Source organism: Microtus ochrogaster, chromosome X (assembly GCF_000317375.1).
Source record: "Microtus ochrogaster isolate Prairie Vole_2 chromosome X, MicOch1.0, whole genome shotgun sequence".
In the NCBI taxonomy this organism is placed as follows: Eukaryota; Metazoa; Chordata; class Mammalia; order Rodentia; family Cricetidae; genus Microtus; species Microtus ochrogaster.
Window position 1 is genome coordinate 19743797 of NC_022026.1, and position 17296 is coordinate 19761092.

Consider the following 17296-nt stretch of genomic DNA (forward strand, 5'->3'; position numbering starts at 1 on the left):
TTTCTCTTTAATATTTATAGAGTTCCATCTCTTTCTCCTAAAATAAGAAATATACCCATTCAAAAAACGTCGATGACTCTAGGTTGTCTGCAAAAAGATCAAACTTATCATAACATTCAAAGTTTCTAGACTTTATCTCAAACTTCATCTGCTCTCATAGTCATTATCATATTTATTAATTTAGTAAACATTAGGTTACTAAGTGCCAAATTAGGTGTAATAAGAAAAATTGTATGGGAATTGTATGGAAACTGGAACATAATATAACAATATGACAGAATGTGACCAAGAGAATTGTTATGAGGGATGTAGAATATACCTGCTGTATACAAAAGCCTAATGCTAAAAGAGATCAACACTTGAATGCAATTCCATCCATTTAATTCAGTAGATTATAAAAAATATTAAAAGAAAAAAGGGATCCATTTGCATGAATGCATTATTGTCTGAATATTAGATAATTAGCCATGAATAATGAATAACAAAATTGGAATGGCTGATTAGCATTTTGAGTATCATTAGTAAGTGATGTATTGGAGAATATGTTTAAAATCTTTTTTATCCATTTCTTTCTGTCATTTTCTTTCTTTTTTTGTATATGTAGATGTGTGCAGGTACATATATGTATGCAACTTGAGTTTTGTTTATCTGGAACATTCCACCTATGTGGACTATTGTGGCTTCTACAAAATAATTTTAGAAAAGTTGACAATAAAGAACCTGGATAATGATAAAGGAGTCTAAGAAAGGCCTGGTCTGTCATATGCCTAAAATATTATCATCTGTTTGATTAATGCATTTTCTTTTCCTACCTCTTGACATTGTCTTTTAAAATGACTGTAATTCTGGTATCTGGCTGTGAATTAGGAAAATACACTAATAAACAAAAAACAGTTTTAAACATAAATTTTTAGTATGAGTTACAGTATATGAATGCTGTCATGAAGAAGGTGTTGAGTGAGCTGTTGTGGGACTTCCAGTGCAGGATAAAGTGGTAGTAACATCAGGGCTACATGACTATGGAGATAAGAAAGATAAAGGATCAATATGTCCTGCCCTCATCAACATTTAAACATGTTAGTGCTTGAATTGAGAGAAGTATTTTTATTTCTCTCTATTTTTTTAAATTTAATGAAAAATTAATTAAGCAAAGGTTATTTATTCATTTAACACTGTGACTAATAGAAGTGAAACAGGAGTTCAAAGCACAAATCTGTTAATTTTGAATGAGTTACCAGTACCTAAAGGAATAGATTTTGTAATTAAAAGGCTCAGGGACTATGGCATAGTAACCTTTGATGAGTTTCTCACTGATAGTATTGTACTAAAACAAAATCATAATTGCATTAACAGCCATCACAGAATGCTCCCCAAATCTTAAAAAAACATAGAAAGACTGAAGAATCAAAACCCTTAAAATCTGAAGACATATTTTTCCTCTTCTTTTAAAGATAACTTTCTATTTCAGCAAAATGAATTTGCAATGAATATTAATGAGTCCATCTTTTTATAGTGAAGATAATTTTCACTTGTTTCTAGTATTTTCTATTGATCTCTAACCTAAACTACAACAACTATAATTCACTGGAATAAATTATAATTGCATCTAATAAAGTGTAAATTAAAAAAATGACCCAAATACAATTACCGAAGAGAATACAATGATACCAAACTTTGTGCTTCATTTACTATCTCAAAGTGCAGCTAAAAATTGAATTTTGGATAGAAATAATAAATACGAGAAAATCCTTGATTCTGGTACTATAATGCCATCTTCAGTGAAGTGGATGGAGGAAGCTATTTTTCCTTTGTAAAATGCTACCACTCAAAGCAAAAGCATTGGCAATTGGAGAAATTATTGAATTTTTTATCTAATAAACATGATGCTTAATATATAAATAGCATTTGCTGATTATTGGTTGGCATTAATTAATGCATAGAAGGTAGAAGGTATTGTTTACTAATAAACTAAAATAGATCAAGTTTTTTAATGCCCAGGATACATTTTTCTTGATAATTTTGATTTGAATTGTACTGGCATGTACTTCAGAAACTTTTTACATATACTTCTTCGAAGATCATTTAGTATAAGCCTTTATAGGAATGATTGCTTTTACATACCTTTTTTTTCTTTTCTGGACCATTCTCACCTTGGACACTAAGGATAAAGAAGTCCAGGCCCTATAGCTACGTCTTTCTAGTTGCATGTTGCTGCAGAACCCTATAAAAATTACAGTGTGCCTCAATGGATTTTCTTGTATAGCCTTACCCATAGATTCTCACAGTTTCTCTGGAATTTCAAAATAAAACAAAACAGTACAATGAAAATATTATCCTGTGTGTCAGGAGATCTTCGACCAGGGTGGCGATGATAGATCATGTGACCTTGTGTAAGTCATCCTCCTGTTCAATACTTTTTTGAAGTGATAGGGACCAAATCATCTTCTTTTGATGATCCTTAACAGGGAAGATGTCTATTCACAAATATTTACTTGGTCTACCTTTATTGTGATGAAGAGTATGCTGTTCCAAAGACTATTTAGTGTAGTCTTACCCAGGTATAGTAAGATTCATGTGAAAGTCCAAGCTTTTTAGATATATTTTTATTCAAATGACAATCTGAATTCATATATGCATTTGGGATTAAATAATCAAGCCTGTGATCACACAGTTGGCTTTGTGGCATGGTATAGGCATCTGGAAATAGTAAACAGAGAGTGGAAATGCTGCCTACAGGCTAAGCATTACTTCTTTATAATATACATAATGGAGCCTATTGACAAAAATGACAAATTCAAAGGGAGATTGGTGGACCTAGATGTAATTTTTAATTAAATGCTTCCATTTGATTCTCTTAATACCTACTTTTCTTAAGTATGCACTGACTGACATTTTAATTCTGATGGTTTTATTCAGTTTCCAATACAAATTTCTGTGTAACTGCTTAATTACTTACTGAAAATAAGGATTTGTGAATTTCCATGATAAGAATTGATGCAACAGCATTTCAGCAGCTGTACCAAATCTAACAAAAAAACAAATATTTTTTTGAAGTACTGAGTGTAAGGAGAAAATAATAGCATGTCTGTGACAACCATGTGGCAACCTTACCAACACGTCAGCAATAGTGTACTTCCAAAATTAAAGTAGGGGTTTTCAGAGTGCAAAGTGATTGTTCAGATTCTGTCTTGACCAAAAACATCTTGCAAAAGTTGAATTTTCTGCTGCTAACTCTGTCTTCTTATACTTATTTTTGTTTCAGCAAGATATACTGCACTGAATTTTCTGTATTTCTAAAACTTTTAAGAAGAAACTGGTAATGCAAAGTGTGAGGATTCTTTCTTATAAATAAGTGTGTTTCCAGAGTGGAGAGTAGTCTCTACTTTGAAGAATAGTATTGAATAAAATGACAAGCAGTTCCTGTGGGAAGGAGGATAACTGATGAACAAAAAAAGATTCAGTGTGGAAAATATACAAAACTCTTGGGTATCGTAATCTTATGCTGGCAAATTGATGCTTAGCCCCAGAATCTTATAGTTACATATATATTACCACTAGAAAAAAAACTCCCTAAGCTAGTCTGTGCCATAGATAGTGTTGGCTATTCATAACAGCAGAAGAGAATAATTTTCAGCAGGGAGGACTTGGCAAAGATGGCATATCCTGCTATGGAGCAAAGGGATCCATGGCAGATACATGATTTCCTGGGGATCCATGCAGGAAATGGTTTCTGAAATAGGCACTTGATATTTTCTACTGAAGTAAATTTTCTGAAAACAAATCAGAAAACCTTGCAACATTTTATTATGCCATTGGAACTTAAATGCTTAAAACAATCTATTTGAGTCCCTAAAATAATCTTAGGTACAATATGTATGTTTTATCTACTTCTATTAAACAAAAATATTGCTTGACATTATTTTAATATAAATACCAAATAAGAACGCTTTAACATCAATCCATAAATTGTTCCAACAACAGAAAAAAATGTATCATCCAAGGGACATGTTTTATTTTACTAGTTTACCTGAAAAAAAGATAATTACGATTGCTGTACTGGAACTTCTTAGATTTCATATTAATTTAAAAGAAATAGATCACAGTTAAAGTAAAAAAAAATGAGTTTAACATTTGGTATATTTTTACCAGGAAGACTTTTCAGCAATTAGGTTTTGAGATCTGATATCTGTTTTTGTGAATACTTGTTTGACCTTATTGTCATACCTAATCTCTAGTCTCCAGTTTCAACCAAATTGTCCTTCTTTTAAAACAGATTTGCATGTTCTAGTAATTTTTAATCACAAATCTCACCAAAGAATTCCTTGTTTTTTATATAGATGATTCGATATACATAGTACCCACATGCTTCTCTGAGCTTGTTTATACATCTTGTAGCAAGCTTGATTTGCATCATGGCTGGTGTTCTGTAAATAGCATGTGATATTCATTTAATAAGCATACAAATTATGAGCCAAATGAGAAATTGAATAAACGAGGAAAATCAAAAATCAAATCACTTGGCAATTGTGTGACTGAAAACCAAGGTCATAAGCTCAGTCCAATTACTACTATATACTATACAATGGTTATATTTCAATTTAAAATGAAAAAAAAGTTATCAATGACGATGAAATAACTATGATATCTGTAAAATTTAAATAAGTCAGGAACATTTCAATATTTAACAACTAGTATTTGTGTATATTATTCAGTGTTTGTGTGTATTATTTTCTGTGTGCATATGCATATGTACAGATATAACTTTCCTGCTTATTTTATGTAAAGTATACCAAACCAAATAAAGTATGTAAAGTACCCCATACCAAATAAATAGCAAATTAATTGAATTTCTCTTTGTACTTGAGCTTTGCTAAAATAAGACTAATAAAAACACTGAATGGCTACATATATGACCTATAAGAAAAGACTTTTATTCTTGAAAACAGCATTAAAGTTACTCCATACCAACTCCAGAATTTTAGCACAATAATTCAGTTCACATAAAACAATGATGTAAATATACATTGTAATTTCTTAGTAAGGAGGACAATGCTTAATGCAATTCTTAAATGTTTCCATAATTAATATCGATTGCACAACATGGGTTCCTTAGATGTTTACCAACAGCATTTGATACAATTTGTTTGGGAGTTCCTAACTGAGAGAAATACATTGTTCAGGTACTCTAAAAGACTTCCTTGTCTCTCTATAGCCAATTTAAAAGTAAAGACAGGTATTTATTCATTAAATACTCCCCTTAGCTCTCTAGGAACTTTACTCACAAATTTTAAAGCAATTTTCCATTATATCATAATATTAGAATGGCTAGAATTTGTGATTATGTGCAAGCAATGTCTACAAAAGCAAACTATAGTGGAATATTTACTTGTTATCTCTTGGTTCTGGGTTCTATTGCAATTGTAACTTGTAATTACCAAACAATGTGGAACTCAGATCTTTTATATTCCCAGTGTCATATTTTCTAGACCCAAAGTATTCAATTGCCTCAGATCTTCAATGCATTTCCCCTGTGTAACTATATGAACAACAAAATAAAAAAAGTTTTGCAAAATTATAGAATACCATAGTATTTCATATAAAAGATAATAGAGCCAATTTCTTTAATTTTTCCTTCTCCAATGATATTCTATAAATCACTAGAAACTAAAGAAAATAAAGAAAATAATATAATAAAATTAAATTAAAATATACACACACATAGCTTTTGTAAAAAACAAATAAGTTATTTAGGTTCATTTAATCTCCCATTTGGTTTTAATTTAACAAAAGGGAGATCCCCTAGAAATCTGCAATTGAGAGATTACAATTGTCAGTTAACTTGAAACTATTCCTAGTAAGGGACACTGCCAACAGTTCAGTTCAGTTAATCTGACCTGTAACTAATTGAATGAACACTGAACATGAGTATGGCTCTTGACTTGATGTCACTTGTCTATATACTGGAGTGGTTGAGAACCTTGTGCTTCTGATCTATATTGTGCCAACTTTCAGCACAGTTTATGTATAGTTATAAAGCCACAGAAATCTCATTTTATACTTCTGTGCACTCTTTTTTCAATTAGCTTAAGAATACATGATTTAAAATCACTTTATGGCATATGCAGTCTTTCAATATTTTTTCTGCACTCAATTTAACAATAATGCAATTAGTTCATTTTTTTCAACCACAGAAAATATATCAAGTAATTGACTGATATTTTTGGTTACCTTAAAAGAAGCTAAGTTAAAAATAGTCATTAAGTGTGTAAGGAACTTGAAATTAGTCAAGCTTGCTATGGAATGTAGAGGTTCTGAAGTTTCTATGAAAGTATTTGAGTTGATAGTTAAGATTGAATACTAATATTTGCCTATTTGAAGTTATGTTGGATTCTAAATGATGAGAATACAAAAGGATCAGAGTATGTTGATTTTGACACTGTCTGACAACTGTTCTCTTAGGGACTGCCACTACAAAGGAATACAGATTGAATCTACATTTATAAAGGAAAAAATCTTTTAACAGAGGCTGAAAAATTAAGTTGAGTGTAAACAGTATTATAAAGCTATATATATGTATATATATGTACACACATACATATATATATATATCACCCTTAAATTTGAGTTATATAATCAGCTTGGTGACTGTTTTATTTATTTTTTCCTGAAAAACAATGAAAAGATAAATATATTTAACAAACAGTGGCTTCAGAAATAACTTTGTACCAAACAATTTTATTAATGGTTCAAGAAAAATGACGTTTAATAAATTCTAATACCTTGGTGTAATTCAAAGCAAACAAAATTCATTAGAACTGTTCTTTCTGTGATTTACATTAGATTTTATAGCATCACCTGCTTTTATTAATTAATCTAAAATAGAAATAATCGAACCAGGGTAAAAACAATATAATATATAGTCTCTACTTTATTTCAAAATAGTAACTATAAATACATTCTTAATATATTTTTTTCCTAACTCTTTGGATGCAATGATGGGAAAAAATTAAAGAAAAAAATGAAAGATGAAAGAAAATCTCACTGTGCTCATTTAAGAAGAGATCCATGTAAGTCTTGCAAATGATATTTTAGATAAATATTATCACTATACATTTCTATATTGACTTTGATATTTCTGAAATACCTGTGACATTACTCATGAGGCCATGTCCTTTAATATTTTTGCTTCCTTATGGAGCACAAAACTAAATGTTTATGAAAAGCAACAAATGGTAATGGTCTGTAATATCTTTTCAATTAACATATTTGTTGATAGTGTTATTTAGAATGGAAAACTAAGTATAGGATATAAATTGCCTTATGTATTTGAATCACTGTACTTTAATAGCTGCTTTCTCATAAAATTACACAAAGATTTACTTTTAAAGAATTGAATCATTTTTATTGATTTCATAAAAAAATAATTTAAAACTTGATTTATATTACACGGACACAATATATTATCTCACCCCTTCACTGATTTCATAAGATCTAGTGTTCTCTGCAACTGTTCTAACACAGTTCATACACAAGAATACAATGCCAAGAAGACCATGATGTGTTATACCACATTAGAGATGATCACTTCTTGGCTTTTTTAAGATTTGAATCAAAGCCTACTAAAAAAAATGTTTTACCATGTACATATCATATCTGAAGGGGTTAAACTACATCAAGAATATAGGCTGAAGCCAAAAAACACGGATACAGTATTTAAACTGCTCTTGTACTCAACTAAGAATTTATACGTAATTACAGTACCATAAATGATACAAGAACTAATGATAGACAGGTGCAAAATAGCATACACTGTATAATGTAGGCACAATGACTTTAGTTAAGGACAGCATATTAGCCTTAACCAAGAATTCATTAACTTCCATTTACAAGTAGAACCTCCAAATAAGCACATACAGTTAAATTACTCTTTTTTTCTTAAAAGTTTTTGAGCATTTATAGATTTCAGCAGTAGAGTGTGAGATAGCTGATATAGTACAGCAAGCTTTGAGATTGTGGTAGGTACTCTTGCAGCTGACAATTCTGCAGAAACCTTGAAACATCTTCCAAGCATCATCACACTGAATAAAAAGGCATGATCCCAGCAACCTATTAGTCCCAGATTACGCATGAAGTTTACTGGTTCCTCCTATAAGTGTCCATTTAAGATTTCCGAATTCACACTTTATTGACAGGAAAAACAAAAACACTTTGTTGGAAGCCTTCGCATCTTTATCTTGTCAGTGTGCATTAGGAGCCCTTTAATCCATGGATGCATGCATGCATGGTAATGGCATATTAAATGTCCTTATGAAACTGCAGATGAAAATTAGCATTTGAACGCACTTCTTTTCTTTCAAAATCAGAAAGCATTGTTTGTTTGGATGTACTTATATTTATATAAAGTTTCACAGATTGTCATGAAACTAAAAATTGCACATTAAAGTTTTAAGAGCACCAGCACATACATAGGGAGATTTTATTTGCTATCTAAAAAAAAAACCCTCCAAATTAACTATATATATGGATATACACCCAAATACACATGCGTGCACACACACACATATACATACACTTGTAATAATATCGGATTTTCTTTAAAAAATTGGAACCAACAAATAAAATCTTGAAATTAGTATTTAATAAAGGGATTGCTGTTACAACGTTAACTGTAATACCCTTTTAGAAGCTACACCAAAATATCTGCTACTTGAAATTCATGAAGAATACCTGTTTGCTTTCTTGGTTTCCTTACTGAATAATACAAAAATTAATCACACCACAACACACACACACACACACACACACACACACACACACAAAACTGGACAAGAAGGCAAAGGCAATGAGTTTCAGAATATTGATTTTCTAATCAGAGATATTAAACATCTTCAGATATCAACAAATTATCAAATACTTCATTAATTTGATCAATTTTGATCTAGAACTTAACAGCACACACAAACACAGGGGCATATCAGCTGTACTTGTAGATCATGAATTCATCTGAGTCCAGTGCAAGCATTTTACACTGTGGCTTTGATAGCCAAGATTTGCTGTGATGTTTACAGTTCTACTAGATTATCTGATAGTAGTCAGAATGATGAAAGAACAGGATATTGATGCATACAAGATATATTAACCTTAGTCATTATTTTGTTAAATATTGTAATTAAAACTATTTGAATTAAGCTCATAGAATCCTGAAAAGCAAGACAATTGATGGCAAATAACAACTGCCCCAGACACAATACTATAAAACTAAGGAGCTTATTTTAAAATGCACAGTTGGTAACAAATCTGAAGATAATACGCTAAATTCACAAGAATAGCACAGATTTTTTTTTTTAATTTTGTGGGTATTTTTTGTATTTTTTTTCTACTTTTAAATTACACCTGATCAGAGAGCCCAAAATATTTCTGTACACATTAGCTTCAGTTTCATTTTAATGTTTTTTTTCTTCTCCCAATTTATACTTACTGATAAATTTGCTGTGATCAGGAATGTAAGTTGGGCATATTAAATACATATTAAGGAGTACATGTTTTCCTATTTAGTATATAAAGTACTTCATAAATGTGAATTATGTTACAAAAATAGCTTTGGGTGCGCTCACATGGTAAGCACTTTGCTAATTTGGGACAACCTTTAAGGATTGTGGGTATTTTACATAACTGAGAACAAACTCTAGTTTAATTTGAGCCATGTTTAATTCTGATAAACATTATATTTTTCTCTAGATCACCACAAATGCTATGCAACTCACATTGCTTTTTTTTTCTCTTTTAGGATTTTATATATAGACAGGTAATATTTAAAGTGTTCAAATTTATTTTATAGTTATGTAATGCATGATATATTTTAAACAAGTATTTGCACAATTTAACATTATAAATCCAGCAGTTTCAAGATGCAGGCCATATATTTTACCAATTTACAAATACTATCAAATGTTCTCTCTTTGCATGCTTGTTTTGTACACTTTTCAGGTAATCTTTACACAGAGTTGTTACAATGCCACAAATCAAGAAGTGTTATTCCAGTTTCACCAACTTAATCTACGTGCAAGATGAAGGACCCAGCTGAGGTACAAACACTGGTACCAGTTTTCTTGAGTTTGCTTTACAAAGCAAAAAGAGACGAAGGTTTTGTATCAGAGTACAAAACTGATTTGCCTCTTAAGGTTAAATTCAGTATATTATATTTATAAAGCATCCCTTTGGCAATAGAGTTTGCAGTATCCCCACAGGACTCCACAGTATACGTTTTATGTAGTAAAATCTATTAAAGAAAGTCTCTTCTACTTGACACATCTTTAGAGCTACAGTTAATCAGATACTCTTGGAAACACCTGCCTCTATGCCTAATGATAATATAGTATTTGGAAATTAGAAGTCAACAAAAGGCACTTTCATCATTAAATAATGTCCTCTGTATGAAGTCAGATTACATGGCCTATATCTTATTCAAAGCTGTTTGCTCCTCAAGGACCTGTAGGTAGTCAGGGGAACTCTGAAGTTTTGCCTTCAGTTCAAAATACTCACTCTTCCTTTGTTCCACAACAATTTTGCTGTGGTTACCACCTATCAGTGACTTCTTGTTTTTTTTATCTTGTTTTTCTGGATAGCGAATCTCAAAGCCACTGACACCAATGCTGTTATACTCCTTTTTGCTTTCAAGAAAATTCTGAATAAACACATTGGAATCTCTGCTTGGGAATAGTTCATCCAGCTCATCAATTGTGCTCAGTCTCTTCCTGGTATCTACATGCAGTAAATCTTTGTCTTTGTCAGCAGCATTTCTCATCATGACCTTCTGTCCCGGAGGATCTGAAAACATGAACCCAGTTTCAGACTCTTTCAGGCCACAGGTGTGACTCTTGCTCATCTGTTCTATGGTTTGTGGAATGAATGCTTCTGTGCTCTGTCCATCTTTTTTATTGGTTTTGTGGTCATGCTTCCTTAGTTGCAGCTGCATGGAGCCACACTCAGGATTCCCCAGACCTTCGTGCTTCACTGTGGGTTTCTTGTTGCGTCTCAGCACAAAAACAAGAAGGCAAAATGCAACAAACACAGTTAAAATGAGGACCACCAATATGCTTAAGATTAAAATAGACAGAGGCACTGGACCCCCTGGAGGACTTCGAATGGGACCCAATGGAGTGGTAAATGTAATTGCAGGTGGAGGGCTTGTGAATGGTGAAGATGGCTTGTTTAAGAGTTTAGGACATAAGATTTCATTTTTGAGGGACTTCAGTTCAATGTTGGCAAACTGAACAGGAGTCTCACATTTCAGTTCTTTCACAACAATCCCATCATTTAGCTTCTCTAGCCACAGCTTTAATGCTACCAAGTCACAAGTGCAGTCCCAAGGGTTGCCCTCCAAATCAATCTGGGTAAGAGACTGCAACTGATCAAGGACTCCACTGACAGGTAAGTACATGAATTTGTTGTTCCTCAGGTTCAGTCTAGCAAGGGGTGCTCCAGAGAAAATGTAAACTGGCAGGCTTTTTAAAAGATTGTTGTTCAGGTACAGTAGCTGCAAATTGGGCATGGAGTCAAAAGTGCCTGCTAAGATTTCCTTAATCAAATTGTATTCCAAATACAGATACTGCAGATTGTGAAGGCCTGAAAATATTTCAGGGTAAAGCCTTTCGATCTGGTTGCCATTGAGATAAAGCCTGCGCAGATTGGTAAGATTGTGGAACACTTCACCTTTGATCACTGTGATTTGATTGCTGCCTAAATGGAGCAAATCCAGTCCTTCAAACTCAGTGAAGTCTGAAATGTCCACATCTTTGATGTTATTGCCATTGACATGCAACTTCTTGGCATTTAAAGGTTTTGGTATCAGTTCAGACATGGACTGTATATTTTTCTCCTGGCAATTCACACTCAGTCCTAAATCAGAAGGATGTGTTTTGCAAAAGCAAGGTGCCGGGCAAGGTGTAAGAGGAGGCACTCTTGTTTGGTATGACACAATTTGACTGAGATTTCGGTTGGAGAGGGCTTTGCCTGCCACTATTCCAGAGATTTTGGAAGGATTTGTTGTTTTGGGTGGTTTGGTCACTAATCTGTGCAAGGTTGTTTGAGTAGTGTGACCATTTGGAGTAGTGAAGCCATTTTCCAGTTGAGATGGGGGCAGAATGCGAACGTCAAAATCACTCCCTGTGCCCATGGGGCATAATTCTTGCTTGTTGGTTTCCTTTAAAAGCCTTCCATACAAGTCACTGGGAGTTTCACAGATAGCCTCTCCTATGTAAATGTTATATGGCATATTCTCCAACCAAGCCTTTAGAGGCAACAAATCACAGCTACAGTTCCAAGGGTTATCTTCCAGCTGCAATTCGACAACCCGGCCAATGTGTTCCAGAACTCCAATATAGGGGAGTTTCTGGATTCTGTTTCCTCGTATATCCAGATGGGTTAAAGATGCGAATCGAAAAATATTATCAGGAAGGAACGAAATCAGATTGTCATTAAGAATGAGAACTTTCAGTTTGTGGAGCTTATTGAAGGCTCCTCGTTCAATATACTTGATTAAATTGTAGTCAGCCTGGAGATACTCCAAGTTCTCTATGCCAAGGAAAGTGTCAGCTCGGAGAATCTTTAATTCATTGTTGTTCAAGTGCAACTGCTTTAATGCACTGAGCCCAAGAAAGGCTCCTCCCTCAATGTTCTGTAGCTTATTATTTCCCAAATGCAGAGAAACTGCATGTGAAAAATTCACGAATGTATTTGGATAGAGAATATTTAAAAAATTGTTTTGGAAATTGAGGTGATAAAAATTAGACCAAGGTGGTTTCAGCTGGTTTGGCCTGTAGACTGAAACCTTCTCACAGTTGACATAGAGCACATTCTCTACTGACACGCAGGAACACACATTGCAAATTTCCACTGATATGTCAGAATCAGTATTTGTTGAAGAAATCAGGGCTGACACAATCAGAAAGAGCCAAAGAAACATCTTCTTGCAATCAGCAAACAAATCTATGCTTCTGAATAAAGAGAAATAATCTAAAAAATAAAAAGAAAACAGTTTTTCAATGATCATTCCTTGAAAAAATATATGTGTACTTAAATTATCTCATTGTGAATACATGGCTACAATCTCTAGCATTGTAATTTTTAAGGAAGCCAGATTTGTACACCACTGACCAGTACTTTATATTTGTAATTTGTGCATGTGTAGAATATACAACAAATGGTAAGAAAGGAGACTTTAGATTATACTTACATGTTAATAAATTCAATTTCTAACTTGAACCACCAAAATTTGCCCTTAAGCACTAACCTAGAGCTTGAAATTTGCAACTAAAATGAATATACCTAGAGCATCCATTTATTTCATGTCCTCTATACCACAAACATACCACTATTGGTTTAAATCTATTCTCTATGTTTCTGCTAGAAACTGAAATTAGTTAGAGACCATAATTGAACTCAGATTTCAGTGAAGGATGGCAGTGGGAGGACTGGATTCCTTTAAAGAAGACAGTTAAAAGAGATACATGGAATGTGCCCTGGAAAGAAATTTGTCTGCGTTTTGGTACTTAGGTAAGCACATTGCCATGAATCAGTTAGCTCCTGTAATCTGCTTTCAAAAGCACAGGTAACCCTATGGGGTTCTAGAAAACTGGCAGATTAATAAACAGCACCTTCTTTGCTGTCTGTCATTTCCAAAGTCCAAAATAGAGTTAAAATGTTTTTTGTTTTGGGGTCTCTGGAAGCAGAAAAGGAACCAGCTTATTCTTGCACTGCTCAGCTGATTTCCAGGCAGTATTTCCACCCACCAGAAATGGCTTTTTTGCCTGTCTGGTCCTTTCCTGTTCTTCACTTGTCAGTTTGAACCCAGTCCCTACAGACCCCTTCATTTAAACGCATATCACCTTCGCTTTGGTCACAGCCTGTCACTGCTGAGGAAGAGGAGTCCACATGTCACAGTCCTTGGGCACAGTCCTTGGGCACAGTCCTTGACAGAAGCAGATATATTCAATTCTAAATATTTCAGTTCCAAAACACCCTCCCTAAAAGATAACTTCATGTCCCTGCCTGTAAACAAATGAAGAATTACTTCTTGCAAGAGTTTAATGGCTCAAAAATTAACCCTTTGAAGCCAGCCCCATAAAAACCTGTGTGTGTGCACGCACGCGCGCGCGCACACAAACACACACACACACACACACACACACACACACACACACACGCGCGCGAGAAAGAACGGGAGGGAGGGAGAGGGAGTTTCTGCCTCATGGAAAGGAAATTAATGGAACACATATGGGACACAAACAGTATGCATTTTACCATTTTACTGATGCAATTTTAGGCTTGTGAATCTTTCCAGTAGTGAATGGGAGGAAGCTGGCTGCAACTGTCATATGATCACCACCAAATATTAATTAAGTAAATAAATTCCTCAGCTAAACAATGAGAAAATGGGGCACAGAAAAAATGTGTCACACAAAAATTCTTTTTTTCTTCTTCTCCTTTTCCTCACAAGGAATCAGCTAGTGGTAAAAGTCAAATGTGACTCAAGGTAGACAATCATTAGCCAAGATCCAGGAAGGCTTTTATTTTAAGAATCTAGCCAGCGTCACGGAGATGCTATTTTTTTGCCATATAGGTGGGCATTTCCTTTATTCACTGTTATAGCATGACTGTCGTTGCAAAAAGAAGTCATAATTTTTAAGCATGACATCACCCAAAACAACTTCAATTGTAAAATCAAAATTTCACTTGGTCCTTTTTGCCTTGTGTTGATGTAGCTTTCAACAGCTATTTTAGTTCAGTTGAGTCATTTCTTGTTCCCAACCACCCCCACCCAAAAACAAAGAAACCAAAATGCAACCAAACTAAAAACAAACAAAACACAAAAAGCAAAACAAAACAAAATAAAATTCAAATAACCAGAATTCAGCACAAAAGCATAACAGATGTGAAAAATATATGAAGCTGCCCTCTTATTAGTAATTTCTACTTTAAGTAGCAAAGGGAGTGGGGGAGGCGCAAGGATGAGCTAGGAAGTTCCCAAATGCAATTCCAGTGAAACAGACTAAGCCAAAAGCAGCTGGATCAAACAAGCAAGGCAGAGTCAGCCCACCAAGGAGAGCCCAACAGGCAGTGATAGGGCAATAGATACTGAGAGCTGGAGAACTGTGAAAAGCGAGGTTAGAAAAAAAAAAAAAAAAAAGAAGCCAGGAAGAGTAACCGTAAGGAAAAGAGATGCCATTAATATATTCTAAAAATCGTGACAAACAGCAAAAATACACACCAAGAAGAAAAAAAAAAAACACCATACAAACTATGGGTTGGGAACCCCAAACCACCTCTCAGGCTTCCAAGAGAGTCGGATTTGCCTTTCCGCATTTCCATCTCTTGGTGATGCCTAGCAAGACCTTCAGCTCCCTAGGTTGCCCAGGACTGCACAAACCCATCATCCACCAGAGTGCCGCTCCTAGCGCTCCATGCCCAAGCGGAGAAAACGAGCCTGCAGAGTGCAACCCACTGCCAAAGGGGTCAGCAAGTCGATGTGGCACCATAGCAGAAGACATGAGAAACCTTAGCTGCCCCCTCCCTGAGAACCGAGGTGGGGGTAGGGTGGGGGAAAACAGTGGAGAGCCCGGCCGTTGTCGCCCCCATTGAGCGCTAGCTTGAGCTGGAGGCGACGGATGGAGGGGCCACTGGCGCGTACCGCAATGTTTTGCCGCATCCTGGTGCCCAGAGTAGGCGCGCAGCCCCCTCCTGGGTACCCTGCCTGAGCAGCAGCCTCTCAGGCTGGGTGGCACGGGCGGGGGCGGGGTACTGTGCTCGGTGTCGCGGGGGCCTTCAGTCCCGCTGTGCACACATTTCTCCGCGTGCTCCCATCCCACAAGAGGTAGCTGCTGGAGTTTTCTTTGGCCTTTCTAGATCCGGACATGCAGTTGGTGTGCAAGAAGAAGAGATGACTAGTTCAGGCCAGAAGGGGTATAGCACTGGGGCATCAAAGACCTATTTGACACAGTCAGAGTGACTCTATAGTTCTGTTCCCTCGAGCTGTGGCTGGTCATTGCACCCTGCCACCACCTGCCAAGCCAGCAATAGGTTCACCCACCCAGGCAGAAATCAGCTCAACATTTAGAAACCTAGCAAAGTGTCGCTGTCCGGCTTTGCTGGGCTCTCAGAGTTACCCACAGGCTCTTCCACACATATTGCCTATCTTGCTGAGTACCAGCAGTCTCCGAGCAGTCCTCCGGCCACAGCCTGAAAAACCACATCCAAGTCCCCGCACAGTGCTTGAGAGTAGGACATTGAGCACAAAGCCCAGCCCAGCAGAAGCCCGACAGCTCACAGTGCCACAGACCAGGACACTTTTCCTGCTGCCCAGGCTCCTCCAGGAGCAGGGATGTTAAGGAAACCAGGATTCTTTCAGCCCTCTAGAACAAGAGATCACGCCATGGATAGGCAAGTAGGAGGTGTGTGTGTGTGTGTGTGTGTGTGTGTGTGTGTGTGTGGTGTTGGGGGTGGGGGTTTGTCAACGTTTCCACTTTGTCTACTCAACGGACCCCAAACCAACACGACTCTAACTAAAAATAATAAGATACCTGCTTCCCTCTGAGCGCGCGCACATGCACTGTGCCAAGCCCAGCCTGGAAGAGGCTGCGTGCCTTTCCTTGGAGCTTGCACAGCCCGGGCAAGAAATTTACTCACCTCTGGAGCCCCAAGTCCTGTAGAGGGCCCACTGCGTTCCGACTCACTCCTCAGTTTCCGCGGCGGTCTCTAAGATATCGGGATCCAGCTTCTTGGAGCCCGCTTGCCGGTCAAAACCAACGAACAGCCTTTAGCAGGCAAGCAAGCGGGCAGTGGCGCGCGCGCGCACCCGGCCAGACACCGCGCGCGCACCCAGACCCTCGCACATAGGCTGCACCTTTACATACACGCGCCGAATCCCCGCCCCCGCCCCCGCCCCCTGGCTCTCACGCAGCCCTCCCTCCGGACACCCGAACCACTTCGATCCGGGCTCATTCCCGAGCTGCTTGACCATCCAACAGAAACCCACACTTAAGTCCTTTTCTACCCACACACCGGGAAAGACAAACGCTTTCCTTCCGGTATCCACCTCGTCTTTTTTTTTTGCCTAAAACATCCCCTAGGAAGGAGCGACCCTGATCCCCAGGCAATGGAACCCTAGTTTCCTAACGCGGTTGCACTAACCTCCATCACCCTACCACATATGCACACTGGAGTCTGTTCTCTTCCTCCAGCACACTAACAAGGAAAGGAACGAGCGCGCGCACGGGCTCGCGAACACACACACACACAC

General features: G+C 36.4%; 1 protein-coding gene across 2 annotated transcripts; it reads right to left on the minus strand.

The window, feature by feature from the left end:
- Positions 1–4923: 4923 nt before the first annotated feature.
- Slitrk4 (SLIT and NTRK like family member 4) lies at positions 4924–16877 on the minus strand. 2 transcript variants are annotated; one of them, XM_005358524.2, is made up of 3 exons: positions 16684–16834; positions 13887–13969; positions 4924–13014 (listed from the first exon to the last, which is right to left on the minus strand). In XM_005358524.2, exon 3 carries the CDS (start codon positions 12962–12964, stop codon positions 10454–10456), a length of 2511 nt encoding a protein of 836 aa, XP_005358581.1. In that variant the 5' UTR covers positions 12965–13014; positions 13887–13969; positions 16684–16834; the 3' UTR covers positions 4924–10453. The 2 variants fall into 2 exon arrangements, with proteins under 2 accessions (XP_005358581.1, XP_005358580.1); XM_005358523.2 differs by lacking the exon at positions 13887–13969 and having other exon boundaries at positions 16684–16877.
- Between the last annotated feature and the right edge of the window lie 419 nt (positions 16878–17296).

Coding starts and splice junctions, on each gene's coding strand:
- Slitrk4 (XM_005358523.2), bottom strand. CDS start 12,964: ATGTTTCTTTGGCTCTTTCTGATTGTGTCAGCCCTGATTTCTTCAACA.